Genomic DNA, 19,674 nt, shown 5'->3' with positions numbered 1-19,674 from the left:
GCGTCCTGGGATTGAGTCCCACATCGGGCTCCTTGCTTGGCGGGGAGCCTGCTTCTCCCTCTGCCTCTGCCTGCCTTTCTGTCTGCCTGTGCTTGCTCTCTCTCTCTCTCTCTCTCTGACAAATAAATAAAATCTTTAAAAAAACTGGTGAGGGGCTGCCTGGGTGGCTCAGTGGGTTAAGCCTCTGCCTTCAGCTCAGGTCCTGATCTCAGGGTTCTGGGATTGAGTCCCACATCGGGCTCTCTGCTAGGCGGGGAGCCTGCCTCCTCCTCTCTCTCTTTCTCTGCTTGTGATCTCTCTCTCTGTCAAATAAATAAAATCTTAAAAACAAAACAAAACAAAACAAAACAAAACAAAACTGGTGAACCTAAGATCTTTAGTTCAAATGTAAGACATTTCAGCTTTTTCAGAGAGGCAGGCTTAATCTCAGAGTAAAATTTACACATCTAGAGCATGGATAGATTGTCTTTTAAACAACTTCGCATGAACATTACACGTTGTTAACTCCTGATAAGATGCTGATAACCAACACTTCACAGGTGTTATTTCTCTTCTGATACTTTTTGGTAAGCAAAAAGTTCAAGGTTGCATTCCATGCTCAAGTTAATTTACATTTTAGACAGTTTGTGTGTCAACTTAAGGGCAGAGAGCAATCTGCCTTCCATTTTTCTATCTTTCCTATCCTTTACAGCAAAGCTACTTGATAGAATGGTTCTATGTTCAATGTCTTCACTTCCTCACCCTGCATTCTCTCCTCATCTAGACAACTGGCTTCTGTCCCCCATCACGCCACTGAAATCATTCTTGCTACATCACTAACAATAACTTTCATTTCCATTTGCCTCTTTGACATTTAACACCTTAGATCCTCTCTGTCCCCTGAAGCTCTCCCCTCAGCTACGATGGCAAACCCTCTCTGACTTCTCTGGCAATACTTCTGCAGGGTTCCACTTCTGTTCCCTCTGTTTCCTCAAGACTCTCTCCATCCTCAGCCCTTTCCTTTTCTTACTTTATATGGTTTCCTCTGTGTGTGAACTCAATTACTACTTAAAAGTATATGATTCTAAAATCTGTTTATAGCCTTTATCCCTCTGCTAGCTCCGAAACCACATATCCAACTGTGTACCAAATATTTCCACCTACTGTCACACAGGCATTTCAAATTCAACACGTTCAAACCTGAAATTATCCTCTCTTTTCTTCCCCATCCCAATGTGCTACTCCTCCAATATTTCCAAATCAGACATATGGACTTCTTTGTAGACTCATCCTTCTCTGCACATGCCACATTGAAAGAGTCATCAAGTCCTGTTACTCCTACTTCTCTAGATCGGTTGAATCCATACCTTCTATTCCATTACCACTGCCTCTACTTAAGTTCAGATTCTTGCCATTTTTGCATCTGAGATTTTTAAAAAGCCTCATGACCTCCTGCCTCCAGAATGATCCCTTCTCCCATTTATCTCCAAACTACTGCCAGAGTTGTCTTCCTTAAAATCCGATGTCAATCTCTGTTTAAATCCTTTAATGGATATGGAAAGATGGAAAGTCTTCTGGACACAAGTTAAACTCATTACCTTAGTTTAATTTATAAAGATCTTTAGGAACAACAGACTCAACTTATTTCTCTAGCCTCATCTGTCTAAACTTTATACATCCCTTCTTTCATCTGTTACACTAAACTATTTATAGCTTCAGGAATATACCTTGCTATTTGATCCCTCTAGAGTTTGGAGATGGCTATCCTTCTGCCTAGGATGTACAGGGCTTAAAACTGGATGTTAAAGTTACAAATGACCAGGGCCAAATCCCTTCTCTACCACTAACTTCATCCCATCTACCACTGAATGACTGACTGAGGGAAAATTACTTAACTCAAGCTTCATGCTTCTCATCTATAAAATGAAGTAACACTCTTCACTACTACATAAAACTGACTGTTAAGAGAATCTTAAAACATATAAAGTGTTTACCTCAGTATGTTGCATATGATAAGTGCTCAATAAATTCTGACTGCTACTTTACTTGTATTTTTATTAAGTTATTCACATTACAGCTTCAAGATTCAATGAAAACATTATCTCTCTCTTTTTTTAAAGATTTTATTTATTTATTTGACAAATGGAGATCACAAGTATGCAGAGAGGCCGGCAGAGACAGAGAGGAGGAAGCAGGCTCCCTGCTGAGCAGAGAGCCCGATGTGGGGCTCGATCCCAGGACCCTGAGATCATGACCTAAGCCGAAGACAGAGGCTTAACCCACTGAGCCACCCAGGTGCCCCAAAAACATTATCTCTTCAAGAAAACCTAATCCCCTAGTTTTGTTTAGATATCCTTTCTCTTTACTTTTTTAAAACTCAGAATATATCTCTACAAACAACCTTACCATACTGCACTGGTCTGTCTTCCCCTCTCTAGCCAGACTTCCTAAGAGAATTGTTTCTACCTTGTTTCTCTACGACCCACCAGAGCCACTGACACAGAGAAAACATATAGTAGCATCCTGCCACAGAACTAAATGAGCAGGCCATTTAGAAAACATGGGAAACACTAAATTCAAAAGTTTTGTTCAGAACAGGATAGTGGCATAGTCCAGTCTGGTAGAATTCTTTCCTAGGATATAATGACAGTGACCTACGCAGAGACATAGTTTCTGAATAAAATACACAGTTTCCCATTTTTTTCCTAATTTAGAGTCAGGAAGCATCACAAAGTACAAATATAAATCATATCCAATCATTTATAAATTGTCTTTTTGGAACAGAATTACATTCTGTAATTAAGCTCTAAATTACACTGAAAAACCAAAAACATGTCATTACTTTTCAGACCAGATAAAAATTACTCAGCAGTAAATTTCCTACCCCTTGGAGGATTTTCATCACCAGTCAATTCTCAGTACAACACAAGTAACGCAGACTTAACTGGAAATAATCAACACAGATATGAAAAAAAAAACAACAAAAAAACTTTTACAAATTATGCCAAGAACCCTCGGCCAAATTCAAAAGCCACAAATGTCAGCATTATTCTACTAAAACTAAAATTTCAAAAGCTAAGAGGAAACAGTAGCAACTGCTTGATTTTACCCTCAAAATGGACAAGAGAAAATCAAGTTCGATAATGTATGCAAGTGCTCACTGTAAACCACAAAATTATACAAACACATGAGTCACCACTGTTAATAACCTTATTATATTTTCATCACCTAAGAATTTCTTTTTCCAATTTTAAATTTTCCAAATTTCCTAAACTTACTTTTTCTACATTTTGTGTATACCAATAATTCATCTTACCTATTTTCTTTTTTTGTTGTCGACCAGCTGACTCTGTTATTGTTTCCTTCTTCTTTTCCACTGTAAACAACAGAGTAACACAGTAAAAATTAATTATGTATTATACTAAAGAAATACAGGCTGCTTTATCACAGTTGAACCAACGAAAGCAGCTCACAAGAAAGTTGCACACTGCCTTTGATTATGGTTATGAGCAAGTTAACTGATCTGCTCCCACACCTGCTGACAGGAGAAGGCAGACACAACAATCTAAGACCAAGACAACAATATTGGAAGCATCATCAACCAAACACTCATAAAGGATTGCATAAGGACACAATAATAACTAATGGAACATAATAAAAACGAAAATGGCTTTCAGACCATCAGCTGAGGGTGATTGCCATAGGTTGAGTCTAAGTACGATTTTCAAATTCTGTTCTCTCAGATAACTATGGTTAATTATAGTACCAGTCTCATGTTCACTATAAAAGGTAGGAATTCATTTATTCAGTTATTGGTTCCTAAGTAATCAGCACTGTCCTAAGTAGATGAAAACATAAACATGATTCTTGCCCTCTAAAGAGTATCTAGTGAGGGCAAATAATTGAATAACAATTGTAATACTGAAAACTGGCTAGACAGACATATGCATTAGGGAAGGGAGATCAACAGAGTCAAAAAGCTAAAACCGGGGCACCTGACTGGCTAAGTCAGCAGAGCATGCGACTCTTGATCTCGGGATTGTGAGTTTGAGCCCCACGGAGGGCACAGAGATTACTTAAACAGACAGAAAAAGCTAAGACCAACTTCTTTGTATGCATTTCAATTAATATGATGATAGAGTAAAAATAACCTTTTAAAGAGAAATAATTAATATATTTATATTTTACATTTACTATCTTTGACCTATATACATATCATAGTCCACCTATGAATGGACCAAGAATAGGAATGTCAAAAATTACCCTTACTTAGTTTATTTACTTTCTTTGTTCCATATAGTATCTTAGCATACTTCCTTTACCAGCAAACAGTACAGTACATGTGTTATTTCTAAAAGTTGCATTAAAGAGAATTGGCAGGTAAGACTTTTTCTCTTGGTACATTAATTACGCTACCTGCATTCTAAAATTGGTATCACTATTTTAACAAAGAGATGTAAAATTCGATTTGACTCCAATATTGCAAGTGAAACAGTAAAGTGCTGACTAAAATAAGTGTGTGTGTGTGTTTGTGGTTTCAATATATGCACTCGTGTCTAAGTACATGTATTCTTTTATGTAAATGAAAAGATAAAGCATGACATATATCTATGGGGAAGAAAGAGATTTAGAGTGAAACTACTAGTATGAGATCATAAAAGGAAATTAAGTCAAATTCTACAAGATGTTAGCAAAATAACATTTTATTTTTTTTTAAGATTTTTATTTATTTGACAGAGAGAGAGATCACATGTAGACAGAGAGACAGGCAGAGAGAGAAAGAGAAGCAGGCTCCCCGCTGAGCAGAGAGCCTGATGCGGGGCTCGATCCCAGGACCCCAAGACCATGACCCGAGCCGAAGGCAGAGGCTTAACCCACTGAGCCACCCAGGTACCCCCAAAATAACATTTTAAAAAATGAAACGGATAGAGATGCTTGGGTGGCTCAGCCAGTTCAGCGTCTGCCTTTGGCTCTCAGGTCATGATCCCAGGGTCCTGGGATCAAGTCACCGCATAGGGCCTTGTTGCTCAGCAGGGAGCCTGCTTCTCCCTCTGTTTGCCACTCTCCCTGCTTGTGCTCTCTCCCTCTCTGACAAATAAATAAATAAAATAAAATAAATAAAAATAAAAAACAAAATGGACAGAAAACATTGAATGTTTTACTCTTTATCATCACTATTAGCCAAAGAAACAAAAAATATTTCTTTCCCTCCCCAGAAGAACCCCAACATAACTACTTAGCACTTACCCATAAATGCATAAAAAGCAAAAAGGCTAGAGAACAGAAACGTAAGATGGTACTGCGAACATTAACCTGGTCTTCTAGGGGACTGGGCTGAGGCTAGATCACTCTGCTCTAAGGAGCCATCTATGGATAAAGCACGGCCCAGAGTAGAAGATCTGACCCTTCTGAAAGAATAAATTAGCTTTTGAGAGCTAAAGAATGAGCAGGAGTTTGCTAGACCAAAAGAGAAAGGAAAGTTATTCTAATTAGAGGGAAGAGCAGATAATGCCTGGACCCACGGCAGGAATAAGGAACACTAGCCCAGAGGATGGGAAAAGGGCCCGAGCGGCTAGAGAATAGAGAGCAAGGGATAACGGGATACAGGATGTAGTTGCAGGGGAAGAGAAGACGCACCCAACCACACTGGACCTTGCAAACCCCGCCTTTCTCCTAAAAGCAATGGGGGAAAACACAGTATTTTGAGAAGGGCAAGTAACATGATAAGATCTGTGTCTTTTTTTTTTTTTTTAAGATTTTATTTATTTGTCAGAGAGAGAGAGAGAGAGAGCGCGAGCACAGGCAGACAGAGTGGCAGGCAGAGGGAGAGGGAGAAGCAGGTTCCCCACAGAACAAGGAGCCCGATGTGGGACTCGATCCCAGGACGCTGGGATCATGACCTGAGCCGAAGGCAGCAGCTTAACCAACTGAGCCACCCAGGCGTCCCAAGATCTGTGTCTTGAAAAATTACTTGGGATGCACTGTAGAGAAGAAATCTGAGTGGCTTCAGGGAGACCAATGAGGAGGCTACTGCAGTAGATCACAGGAAACATGACAGTTTAGACTAGGTAGTGGCAGCAGAACTGGAGGGATGTGGAGAGATTGCAAACTTCCCCAGAGGAGAACAGTAACAGGGCTTGAAGGTGGACTGCACACACAGGGTGAGAGAAGAAAGTATTCAAATCAGCAAATATTTATTAAGCTTTTACTGTGTGCCAGTCACTGTTCTAGGTGCAAAGGCTGTATCAGAACAACAACAAAAACGCTCTCCTAGAGGGGGGAGATAAACAATAAACAGTAACACAATACACAAATAGATCCTGTAATATCTTAGAAAGTGACAAAAGCCATGGGGTGGGGAGGGGGAAATAAAGCAGGGTCCAGGAGACCAGGAGCAGCAGCGGTGGAGATGAGCAGGCTGCAGTTTTAAAACGGGTGGCCAAGTTAAGACTCACGGAAGTAAACTTTGAACAAAGATATGAAGAAGGTATGAGGGTTAACTAAGCAGATATCATAGAGAACATTCCAGGCAGAGGGAACAGAGAGTAGAAGACTCTGAGCACTGGAGTGTGGCTGAGGCACAGCGAGGAACTGCAGGGTCAGTGTGGCTGAAGCCGAGTGTGTAAGAGGGGAAGAGTGTTAGAGCAGTAACGGGGGAGGCTCCGCAGGCCGCTGAAAGGACTTCGGCTGTTCTTGAGTAAAACTGGGACACCATCACAGGGTTATGAGCAGGAATGGGACATGATCTAACAGGCTCTAAAAAGGATTATTCTGGATGCCTGGGTGGCTCAGTTATTGGAGTATCTGACTCTGGATATCAGCTCAGGTCTTGATCTCAGGGTCCTGAGTTCAAGTTCTGCACTGGGTTCCACACTGGGTGTGGAACCTACTTTAAAAAAAAAAAAAGAATTATTCTGGCTGTTATCTTGGGAGCAGACTATAGGGAAACAGGAACAGTTATTGGAGGTTGCTGCAATAATTCATGCAAAGGATGGAGGTAATTATCAAAGGAAATAATGGAAAATGGTCAGACTCTGGATATGTCTGAAGGTAGCCCAAAAGTATTAGATGCGGGGTGTGACAGAAGACTTAAAGATAATGGCACAAGGATTATGACCTGAGCAAGTAGAGAGATAGACTTGCCATTGACCAAGATCCTGAAAAGTACAAATGAATCAGTCTTTTTTTTTTTTAAGATTTTATTTATTTAGTTGACAGAATGAGAGATTACAAGTAGGAAGAGAGAGAGGAGGAAGCAGGCTCCCTGCTGAGCAAAGAGCCTGACACGGGGCTCAATCCCAGGAACCTGAGACCAGGACCTGAGCCGAAGGCAGAGACTTAACCCACTGAGCCACCTAGGCACCCCCAAATGAAGCAGTCTTAAGTGAGGATAAAGTATTCAATTTGGACATGCTGGGTTTGAAATGTATATTCAACATTACAGTATAACTGACAAATTGATACATGAATCTTTATTTGAGCATAGTTGACACACAATGTTAATTTCAGGAGTACAATATAGTGTTTCAACTCCTCTACACATTATGCTATGCTCACCACAAGTGTAGCTACCATCGCTCACTATACAATGTTATTACCAGGATATATGGATCTTGCATTAAGGAGAGAGTGCTAGGGATATAAATTTGGGAGCCACTGCCAAATAGAGCACATGACTGAATTCACTAAGAGAGTGAGCGTAGGGGGATAAAAACAAATTTGGGGTGCCCAACAAGAGGTTGAGAAGAGGAACCAACAAGGAAACAGCAAAAGGATGATGGGCAAGGGGCGTCTGGGTTGCTCAGTCAGTTAAGAGTCGGACTCTTGATTTTGGCTCAGGTCAGAGCAGAGGGATCAAGACCCACCTCAGGCCTTACGCTGGGCATGGAGCCTGCTTAAAATTCTTTCTCGTGCTCCCTCTGCCTTTCCCCAACCCCCTTTCTCTTAAAAAAAAAAAAAGACCTGCAAGGTAAGAGTGAAACCAAGAGAGTGTGGCATCCTGAAAGCCAAGTGAGGAAGTGTATCAGGGTTTCCGGCTTGCACTGTGAGAAGCATGGAGGTACTATTCGTCAGGTAGAGAAATACCGGAGGAGGATCATGTTTGTGAAGGTGAAGATAACGAGCTTGGATTTTAATATGTTGAGGTGATTTATCCACACATGGGGCTTCCACGGCCCCTCACAACTGAATGGGATCTCTTCTTTGGAAGCACCACAGCACATAACTAGTACTTCTCGTGTCCCTTGCTCCACTGCCATTTGTATCATGCATTTTGCATAAAAATATCCCACGCTGCATATAACTACATAACATCGATTCAAATCGGATTCATCTCTATTCCTACGAAGTTTTTGCATCAGTTGGTGCTTTTATTTATACAACTGATCACAAACGGTCGCTATGTGGATCAAGTGAGATACTGTAAGCAAGAAAACTTTGAACCCTTACAAAGACATAAAGACATGTCACAAAATACAGAAAGTCAGAGGAATTTTAATATACAAAAGTTATATTTAATCTTTATAAGACAGAAAAGAACACTGAAAGCCACATCGAGCCTAGGAAGAACCATTCACATTATACCTCCAGCAGCCCCCTCAGCTGTGTCCTGTGGAGTTCCTGCTTTACTCGAAACCACAAACTGTACCTGTTCTTAACCTCTTATTCAAACTCTCCTTCAGCCGCCTCACACAGAAATTTGCCTCATCCCTGAAGACACCGCTCACCTGGATACTAACCATAATGACCTGTTGTTCTCCAAACACATCTTCTCACTACGATTTCCATATTTTTGCACATATCCTATTTTCTTCACCTGGAATTCCTACCCCCAGCTCATTCTCTACCCAAATTCTAACTATCCAAGAAGGACCACCAGGCCATCTGCATCACAAACACTTCCACGGCCCCTCACAACTGAATGGGATCTCTTCTTTAGAACCACCACAGCACGTAACTAGTACTACTGGTGTCCCTTGCTCCACTGCCATTTGTATTATGCATTTTGCATAAAATTATCCAACACTGCATATAACTCTACATATCCGATTCAAATTCCCATAAAGTTTTTGCATCAGTTGGTGCTAAAACATTTACTGTAAACATGCATTCAATGAATCTGATGTGTTGAAACTGTATCTGAAGGATGTTGCCATACTCACGTTTTTTACTCTGTTTTTCCACCTCCGCTTTCAGTCTCTTGTACTTGTCCGTCCTGTAAACCAGGACCCAGGTTATACCTGAAACATCAAAAGCAGCATGCTAATAGAAAAATGTCTGTAAAGGTCACAGCAAACTTACTGGTGGTGATGGCTGGGTAAGGAGGGATTTCAACTTTTTGCTTTATATTCACCAGCAGTTAACTTTTTCCCAAATGTTAAGACAACGGACTCTTCAACCAAAATAACGGAGACCTGATAGGAAGGTGTCTCCACAATCACGCAAGCGAAATCGACCCCAAACCGAATTCCACGGTGCCCCCCACCCGCTCCTGCTCCCGAGCGCCCCCCGGCTCAACCCCAAGCAAGCAAGGCTCGCGACCACTCCCTCGGTGGCGCGAGGGTCCCCAGGCCCAGGATCCTTCCCGTGGGGGATGAACAAACGTCAGAGAAGCAGCCGCTCTCACCCTCGGCGAGGAGAGCCGTGCACACGGAAATGAAAACGATGAGCAGTGTGTCCGCGAACATGGTGCTCATCTCGCACTTTCCTCTCTGCACTCCCACCCGCCAGGGGGGAAGCGCTCGAGAGCCTGCAAAAATTAAACGACAACGACTTCCCTGGATTTCTGGGCCACCGAGCAACACTCTTTGACAGACTAGAGTCACACTTCCGCTTCCGGGGCACAGCGCCGGAGGGGCTACTTCCGGAGAGAAGCGTGGCCCCGCGAATCTGGCGAGAACCCAGCGGGCCTGGGGGCTGGGGCTCAGACCGAATCTCGCGAGAGCTGGGACAGGCGCTTCCGCGACGGAACTGGGAAGACGGGACATCGCCTGGTGGCGCCTGCTGTGGAGGGTGGTGGGAGCTCTCATCTCGGCCGGAATCCACTTGGGTGCACTCGGCTGCGCTTCTGCTTCAGCCCTACCTCTGAAACCGTTTAGGTAGTTTACTGAACGCCTCCGTCAGAGGCAAGGCCACGGATTTGGACCTGGGGACGCCGTAATCAGTCGTGGCGGCGGGCTCCAAGGAACTCCCGCCCTAGCGAAGGAGAGAAACTTGTACATATGGTGTGGTTAGGGTTTTAATAGCGGTATGGTCAGAGCGCTGCGGTGCCCCAGTTGACGCGGTGGTCGGAGAAAGCTGTTGAAGAAGTCGAAGCAGTGCTTAGAGTAGTAGGAGTGCTTGGCGGGGGCGGCGCGCAGAGGCACGTGGGTGCTGGAGAATACGCGGTGTGTAGCGGGGCCGTGAGTGCTGAGTCTGGAGGACGGGTCATGAACTCAAATGCCTCCAGTGATTGCGTGTAAATGATCTTACGCAGGCTGGACAGAAGGAAACGGTGGGAGGTACTAGCGTAGTAAGGGAGCGATGATTTTATTCGAAAGTAGCAGGTGGTACGCGTATCCAGGCAGTTTCCCTGGGAGAAGGAGCGCCCAGTTTTCGTGATCTTCCCATTTTCCAGGAAAATCCAAAAATCCTGTTTTTATGTGAAAGAATTGATAAATGCTGGTAACTCATTCAAGTTTTTAAATGCCGCATAGGTTAAAGGAAATGTCTTAGAAGCTTGGTTTCAGCCTGTGGAGAGGTTTTCAGCTTTTTAGGCTGATTGTGTTTGTGTGGGTGTATTTGTGTTTATGAAAATCTGGAAGCTGGCCAAGTGTCTTCCCTTGACTTGTACTTTCTATCATTGGTTCTTTTAAACTCCAGTGTACTTGGAGTTCTTTTATAACGCTTCTGTGTGTGTGTGTGTGTGTGTGTGTGTGTGTGTGTGTGTGTGTTTTACAAGGCCTTTTAGTTCTATGTGCATTTTTTGTCTCTAAGACTTAGCAGCAGAGAGCCTGTCTCTCTTTTTTTTTTTTTTAAGATTTTATTTATTTATTTGTCAGAGAGAGAGCGCAGGCAGAGGCAGAGAGAGAAGCAAGTTCCCCGCTGAGCAAGGAGCCCAATGCGGGACTTGATCCCAGGATCCTGGGATTATGACCTGAGTCTAATGCAGTGGCTTAACTGCCTGAGCCACCCAGGCGCCCCAGCCTGTGTCTTCTTAATAGTGAATTTCTTCTGGGGCACCTGGGTGGCTCAGTGGGTTAAGCCTCTGCCTTCGTCTCAGGTCATGATCTCAGGGTCCTGGGATCGAGCCCTATATCCGGCTCTCTGCTCAGCAGGGAGCCTGCTTCCCCCCTCTCACTCTGCCTGCCTCTCTGCCTACTTGTGATCTCTCTCTCTGTCAAATAAATAAATAAAATCTTTTTTAAAAATTAGTGAATTTCTTCTGTGTGTCAGCCACAGTGGTAGATACTGTAATGTCAAAGAGGGTGACTAAAATACTATTTCTGACTTTCAAGGTTCTCCTTGGATGTTATACATTACATAATAAGGTATAATCAGGGTATTCCTAAAATGTTATGGGAGCATTAGATGAGGGCAAAATTGGTTCTTGGAGGAGTTGGGGAAGGCTTCACATTTGAGCTAGATCATAATATGACTAAAAAGTTACGATAGGGTAGGTTTTTATCACTCATGGTAAATATTGAAGCACAAAAAGAGCATGTGTGTCTTTTTTTTGTTTAATTGAAGTACAGTTGACAACACAATGTTACATTAGTTTCAGGTGCACAAGGTATGATTCCACAACTCTGTTAAACTATACTGACCATCTGTCAAGAAGAGCATGACCTTTGAAATCAGACCTGGTTTTCAATTCTAGCTTTGCCACTTAATTGATTTCTGTCCTTAAGCATCTTATTTAGTCCTTAAGCCTGAATTTCCTTATTTGCAAAAATGGTAATAATAAAACAGCTGCATAAAATTTACAGAGATTAAATGAGAAAGGGTATAGTATACAGTATTTTTTTTTTTTTTTTTGACAGAGAGATCACAAGCAGGCAGAGAGACAGGAGGAAGCAGGCTCCCCGAGAGAGCAGAGAGCCCGATGCGGGGCTCGATCCCAGGACTCCGAGATCATGACCTGAGCCGAAGGCAGTGGCTTAACCCACTGAGCCACCCAGGCGCCCCTAGTATACAGTATTTAAAGCCGTGCCTGATACAGTTGATCAAATCCAACATGCTGTTGTTTGAAAGATGAAACAGTATTTTATATACTACTAGGAAAGAAAAACAACTAGTTAAACTGTGACACACCATTGATTGTAAGATGCATCCTATTGAGAAGTGTTTAAATTTGGGGGGAAAAGTATCACAATCAACAAAATACAGTAATAAGAGGTACTTTAATTATTCCTATGTGAAAGTATACTACAAAACTATGGGCTGCTAGGATAACATTTCCTTCTCTCGGCAACAATATTGTGACCCTGTTCCCCTCATTGAAGAACAGTACTAGAGGCAAGTTAAGATAACATGTTTTCTACATTTACCGTATTCCTTTATCATATTTCCAAGTTCTCTAAGCTTTCAGTTGTATTTATTTTTGGATTTCAAAAGTTTTCCGCACGAGGACCACCATTTCTGACTTTACTGTCCATTACAAGGCTTTTGTCCTGGGACTTCCCTTTTACCCGTGTACCCATGTCTGCCCCCTCCTGCTTTAGTTTATACTTTATGTTGTGGTACACCCTCAAGTCACTTGCAGAAGGTGAATGGGAGCTAACCCTTCAGTGTGCTTATTAGAAGTATTAGTAATAATACTATTTGTAAACAGATATATAGTATTAGGCTGGGCATCGTAAAAGATAATGAGAGAAATTAAGTCCCTGCTTATAACAGGTATAAATGAGTATGGGCAACTTCTCAGCCTCACTTTAAATTTGTAGAGATAAAAGTGCCTGCCTTCCAGAGCTGCTTTGAGGTTTATATAGAATGAGAGCAAAGTTCTGAGGTCAGAACCTATCTTCAAATCTTTGTTTCACCACTCCACTAAATGTGTAATTTAAGCAAATCCTTTCACTGCACTCTGCCTTGGTTTTTTTTTTTAATTACATAATGGCATAATAATAATAGTGCCTAAGTCCAAAGGGTCTTTTTTTTTTTTTTTTAATTTATTTTAGAGAGTGGGAGTGGGAGGAGGGGCAGTGGGAGAGGAGAGAACATCCCAAGCAGCCTCCTGGATGCGGAGCTGATCCCACAACCCCTAGATCACAACCCAAGCCAGAATCATGAGTCAGACACCCAACCTACTCAGCCACCCAAAGGATTTTATTTTTTTTAAAGATTATGTGAGGAAAGTGTTTAGAATAGTACCAAGTCTCACATTAAGTGTTAACTGTTATTATTATAATTAACTGTTATTATTATTAGTTGTATTAAACCACCCAGCTCATAATCTTTGAACAAGTTTTTTCATTCTGTCCATTTTCCCTGGATTCTTGTTCTCTTCAAAAGCTTCAGTTACCATTTGTCTACTGGTGATCCATAAAATAGTAACTGTAGCCTGTTTCTTCCCTGATTTTCATACCTGATACCTAACTGCCAAGTGGACATTTACATTTGGAAATCCAAACTAAACCTCTGCAGTTCTTTTTTTTTTTTTTTTAATTTGACAGAGATCACAAGTAGGCAGAGAGGCAGGCAGAGAGAGAGGGGGAAGCAGGCTCCCTGCTGAGCAGAGAGCCTGACGTGGGGCTCGATCCCAGGACCCTGAGATCATGACCTGAGCCGAAGGCAGAGGCTTAACCCACTGAGCCACCCAGGTGCCCCCAAACCTTTACAGTTCTTTTACTCAAACCTCAATCTTCCCTTCTTATTCTCCTAATGAGTAGCACCATCATGTACATAGTCTTTCAATCCGGAAAACAGGAACTATCCTCATTAACTCCCTCTTCTTTATCCTACACATCTAATCACTGATTGTGATAAATTCTCTCTGCTTCATTTCTCTTTTTTCCCCACATCTTTCAACTCCTACTATACTTCAGCTCAGGTTACCATTGTCTTCCTTTGCATCACAGCCTTCTAACTGGTTGGTCTCCAGTTACACACCCAGCTGTCCCCTCCAAACCATTCTTTTATGTGGCCAATAGTGCTCTTTCTTGAATACAAAGATTTTCCCCACTACACTGGCAGGACTAGATAAAGACCTTCAGAAATTAGCACTGAAAAGATTATGAGGATACTTCCCAAAATATACTTTAAAATAAAAGAAATGCTAAAGTGAAATATGAGTTTATTACCTTTGGGAGTAATTATTTTTTCAAATAATTTTCACTCCATGAGTGTGTGTCCTAGCTGTATGTCTAATCTGCCTTTTGGGTAATCCAGCACTCTGTTTGAGGACAGAGATAGGGTCTCGTTTACCTCTGCATCCCCAGCTTTTGGAACATGGCCTGGCACAGAGAAGCTTCCCAATATAGAGTGAATAAATGATACTGTTGGGAGAGAGAGCAATAGGTTGGACAAATATCTTGGAAGATATTTCCAAGATGGAAATAATTTCTTTCATCAGTATTTTGCAATTTACTGGGGATAAATTGCAAATGGAGATTTTAGCTGGACCTTGAAGAAAAAGTGAAATTAGGATGTGGAAGAAGTAGTGATCAAAAGCATTGAATTGGGAATGAGAAAGAGGGAGGACATCATAGCTTGTGTTTAGTTGAAACAACCAATATGTGTGAAGAGGCTGTGTGTTTAGTAGAAATAGAATTGATTAGGTAAAGTGACTGGATTATATCTGTAAGAGGTACATGGTTGAACTTCAGGAGATCCATAAATCTGAAACTGCAGACAGAACTTTGTATGTGCATTTTTTCCCCTGAATTAAAGATTCATAGTTTTTACCAAATTCTCAAAGAGTTTACAAACCAATAAATGTTAAGTTGTATTATTTTTTAGATACTGTATTATTTTTGAGAGACTTATATTTGAGACACTGAAAAATCTTAAGGTTAATGCTGTAACCAGTTAGTGTTCAAAAATTTTTGCTACAGTACTCCTTAGGAGCAGAAGGGAGGGAATGAGAGCCTGAGATGTGGAGATAGAGCCTGAAGATGGGGACTTTTAACCGTATATGTGAATTTTGTGTTAAGGGATTGGTATCAATGTTTCTAATGACCAGGGAACTCTTAATTCAGGGCTGCTCCTTTCAGTTGGCAAGAGTTGGGGCATCAAATTGAAAAGGAAAAATTAAAATTAATCTCTGTTTGCAGATGACATGATCTTATATGTAGAAAACCCTAAAGATTCCACATAGAAAAGCAACTGTTGGAAGTAGTAAGCAGGGGCACCTGGGTGGCTCAGTCGGTTGAGCATTCGACTCTTGGTTTAGGCTCAGGTTTTGATCCCAGAGTCATGAGATCAAGCCCTGCATTGGGCTCTGCGCTAAGTGCAGAGTCTACTTGGGATTTTCTCTCTCTCTGCTCCTGCCACTACTCATGCATGCATGCTTTCTTTAAAAGAAATCTTAAAAAAATAAAAAGAATTAGTAAACAAATTGAGCAGAGTGGTAGAATACAAAATCCACACACAAAAATCAGTTGTTTTTCCTTAACAGTGAATAATCCAAAAAGGAAATTAAGAAAACAATTCCATTTGCAATAGCGTCAAAAACAAAATACCTACAAATAATTTGAACCAGGAAGGCAAAAGATTTGTAGACTGAAAATTACAAAATACTGATGAAAGAGATTAGAGAAGATGCAAATAAATGAAAGGCATTTTGTGTCCATGGATTAGGGACGCCTGGGTGGCTCAGTTGGTTAAGCAGCTGCCTTCGGCTCAGGTCATGATCCCAGCGTCCTGGGATCAAGTCCCACATCAGGCTCCTTGCTTGGCAGCGAGCCTGCTTCTCCCTCTGCCTCTGCCTGCCACTCTGTCTGCCTGTGCTCACTCTCGCTTCTCTCTCTATGACAAATAAATAAATAAAATATTTAAAAAAAATTTTTTTTAAATAAATAATTTACTTTCAAGTAAAAATGGTACTCTAGGAAAATGTCATGTTTCTTTTGGAGCCTCAAGTACCCTGTGATTGCCACTTTTGCCTGGGGGCATTTAAGCATCTCAATTTTAGAAGATCAGTGACAGTGGAAAGTTACCCAAATATCTTGAGCTTGGATGGGAATTTTGTAAAATAAGGAGTGTTTCTGTGAAAAAAAAAAAAATTAGTCTGGCAACTTTACATAGGATATATACATTCCTAAGAGAGATTGCCGTCAGAGAAACCAACTGTCAGGCCATCATCATGATGCAGTTTTCAAGTAAAGGGAGACTTGAACTAAATAAGTAGTATCAGCAGAAACTGCAAAGGAGCTAAACGAAGAACTTTTTGTACAGTGAAATAGGAATTCTTAGAACTAAATAAGATGAAGCAGGGGCACCTGAGTGGCTCAGCCAGTTAACCTTTGGCTTAGGTATGGTCTCGGGGTCCTGGGATCAAGCCCTCTGTCGGACTCCCTGCTTGGCAGAAAATGTACTTCTCCCCTCACCCTCTCCCTCTGTGCGAGCTCGCTCTCTGTCTCTCTCAAATAAATAAAGTCTTAAAAAAAAAAGGTGAAGTAAATAAGAATACTTCAGTAATTCTGAGGTTTCTGCCAGAAGTATTTCTTTTTTTTTTAAAGATTTTATTTATTTATTTGACAGAGATTACAGGCAGAGAGGCAGGCAGAGAGAGAGGAGGAAGCAGGCTCCCTGCTGAGCAGAGAGCCCGATGTGGGGCTCGATCCCAGGACTCCGAGATCATGACCCGAGCCGAAGGCAGAGGCTTTAACCCACTGAGCCACCCAGGGGCCCCTGTCAGAAGTATTTCTAAGTTTTATGTGACCCAAAGCTTACAAAATTCTAGGTACTCCCTTTAAGAAAAACAAAAGGGGGGGTGCCTGGGTGGCGCCTGGGTGGCTCAGTGGTTAAGTTGCTGCCTCCGGCTCAGGTCATGACTCCCACAGTACTGGGATCCAGCCCCATGTCGGTCTCCCTGCTCCTCCATGCTCCTTTAGAAACCTGCTTCTCCCTCTCCCACTTGTCCTGCTTGTGTTCCCTCTATTGCTGTGTGTCTCTCTCTCTGTCAAATAAAATCTTTTTTAAAAAATATGGCAAAATCAAAATAGGATCAAAATTAGATACAAAAGTGAATACTTATTTGAAAGGGGCTAGTTCAAGTGAGGATCCCAGAAACTTAATTTCATTAACTTCTTGGCAAATATGTCTCTGGGCTTTAACCTGTATGGGGACAAATCTGACACAGTGGCCAGAAGGGCAGTCTTTTAAGAGAGGAAAATATAAAAACTTCAGTCTTGGTAATAAACTTCTGTAATATTAGCTAGAAGGGGTCTTTGAAAAAAAAAAAAATGCCAGAACAAAGCCACCTTCCTTTTCCCATGTGCAAATCTGGCTCATCATTTTTTTTTTTTTTTTTTTTAAGATTTTTTATTTATTTATTTGACGGAGAGAGATCACGAGTAGACAGAGAGGCAGGCAGAGAGAGAGAGGGAAGCAGGCTCCCCGCTGAGCAGAGAGCCCGATGCGGGACTCGATCCCAGGACCCTGAGATCATGACCTGAGCCGAAGGCAGCGGCTTAACCCACTGAGCCACCCAGGCGCCCAAATCTGGCTCATCTTAATAGAAGCCTAAAATCTGATGTGATTTTCCCTATTACAAATGCACACTGTCATGCTTACTCAGCATGCCTCTATCATTGGCCAGTAATTCACTTTTACTCACTATTTAGACTCTTACCCTTCACCTTAGTGGTTCACTTTGCTGCCCAAAAGATGTTGATTTCATTAACAGAGAAACATAAATAGCATAAGTGATACTGTTGACTGCCCACAGCTTCATTTCCCTGACTTCGGTCCTTTTTAGGAGCTCAGTCTTCAATTGACTTATGTACCTGGCAAAGGGCCTGTTTAGTGGGTACTTTCTTTTCTCTCTCTCTCTCTCTTTTGTTTTTTAGAGAATGTATTTATTTGTCAGAGGAAGGGAGAGAGCACGGGAGGAGGGAAGGTTTAGACAGGAAGAAGCAGGCTCCCTGCTGAGCAAGGAGCCTAATGTTGGATTCAATCCCTGTGTCTGAGCCAAAGGCAGCTGTTTAACTGACTGAGCCACCCAGGTACCCCTGTCTTAAGATATTTTTAAAATTTTCTTTCATTTTTTACTTTGACCATTGGTTGCTCAGTAGTATGTTGTTTAATCTCCACATATTTGTGAATTTTCCAATTTTCTTCTTGTAATTGATTTCTAGTTTCATACACTGTTTCAGAAAAGATGCTAGACATGATACTAATTTTCTTAAATTTATTAAGGCTTATTTCGTGACCTAACATATGATCTCTCCTAGAGAATCTTCCATGTGCACTTAAGAAGAGTATGCATTCTGCTGCTGTTGGATATAATGTTTTCTAAATGTCTACGCCTACCTGATATAACATGTCGTTTAAGTGCAATGCTTTCTTAATGGATTTTCTGTCTCAATAATCTACCCATTGTTGAAAGGGTTATTGAGGTCCCCTACTGTTACTATATTGCTGTTTTTTCCTACAGGTCTGTTAATATCTTTTGTATATATTTAGATGCTTCTATACTGGGTACATAAATATTTACAAATGTTGTACCCTCTTTTGGGTATATTATATAATGACCTTTTTTTTGTTTCTTATTACAGCCTTTGCCTTAAAGTCTATTTTACCTGATTTTAAGTATAGCTACTCCAATTTTCTTTTTATTTCCATTCGCATGGAATACCTTTTTCCATCCTTTCAGTCCACATGTATTTATTTATTTGAGAGAGAGCATGAGTAGGGTGAGGAGCAGAGGGAGAAGGAGAAGCAGACTCCCTGCTGAGTAGGGAGCTTGACACGGGGCTCAATCCCAGGACTCCAGGATCATGACCTGAGCCAAAGGCAATGCTTAACCGATTGAGCCTCTCAGGTGCCCCAGTCCACATGTATTCTTAAAGCTCAACCGAGTCTCTTATAGATAGCATATAGTTGGGGTTTTTTAAAAATCGATTTAGATCTTTATGTCTTTTCCTTGGAGAATTTAGTCCATTTACATTTAAAGTAATTATGGATAGGTATGAACTTACTGTTGTCATATTGCTCATTATTTTCTGGCTATTTCATGAGTCCTTTATTCCTTTCTTCTCTTGTTCTCTTTGTGATTTGATTATTTTCTATAGTGGTATGTTTAGAGTCTTTTGTCACTAACTTTTGTGAATCTGCTTACAGATTTTTGATTACTGTGAGGTTTACATAAAGCAAAGATATTTTGCTTTTATATCGTTTTCCATTCAAATAATTTTCTTATGAAATGTCTGTTATACCACTCCCCCTGTTGTTTTTTTCTTTCCCAGTTATTAACTGCTGTACTTCCACAACACCCTTATTTTTGTCAGTAGCTTATAATTAGAGAGGTTCTCCCCTATTATTTTCCATGACTTTATGAAAGTCCTACATCTTTTACAAGAGATTTGCAATTTCACTTTCCAGACACTTTGGACTGAATTTGCAAATAAACTGATGGAGTCTGTTCAGATATGTCAAATGAGTCTGCTCAGATATGTTAAATGAGGAGGGATATTTGATGACTTATTTTATAAATGACTGGTTCATTGGTAAATATACGATAGGGAAACTTTTGCATCCCAGTACAGTCTCTTA

General features: G+C 41.2%; 1 protein-coding gene across 2 annotated transcripts in view; it reads right to left on the bottom strand.

The window, feature by feature from the left end:
• Positions 1–9,844, bottom strand: part of TMCO1 (transmembrane and coiled-coil domains 1) — a 45,828-nt gene extending 35,984 nt beyond the window's left edge. For both annotated transcript variants that reach the window (XM_047704708.1, XM_047704707.1), the window contains exons 1-3: positions 9,605–9,844; positions 9,141–9,218; positions 3,296–3,355 (exon numbers count right to left, since the gene is read on the bottom strand). In XM_047704708.1, the coding sequence (XP_047560664.1) occupies positions 3,296–3,355; positions 9,141–9,218; positions 9,605–9,674 (208 nt within the window). In that variant the 5' untranslated portion in view covers positions 9,675–9,844. The remainder of the gene's footprint in view (positions 1–3,295; positions 3,356–9,140; positions 9,219–9,604) is intronic.
• Positions 9,845–19,674: the final 9,830 nt, after the last annotated feature.

The sequence above is a fragment of the Lutra lutra genome, chromosome 15 (genome assembly GCF_902655055.1).
Source record: "Lutra lutra chromosome 15, mLutLut1.2, whole genome shotgun sequence".
In the NCBI taxonomy this organism is placed as follows: Eukaryota; Metazoa; Chordata; class Mammalia; order Carnivora; family Mustelidae; genus Lutra; species Lutra lutra.
Note: the sequence above shows the minus strand (reverse complement) of the source record. Positions and strands in the feature narration are given on the sequence as shown.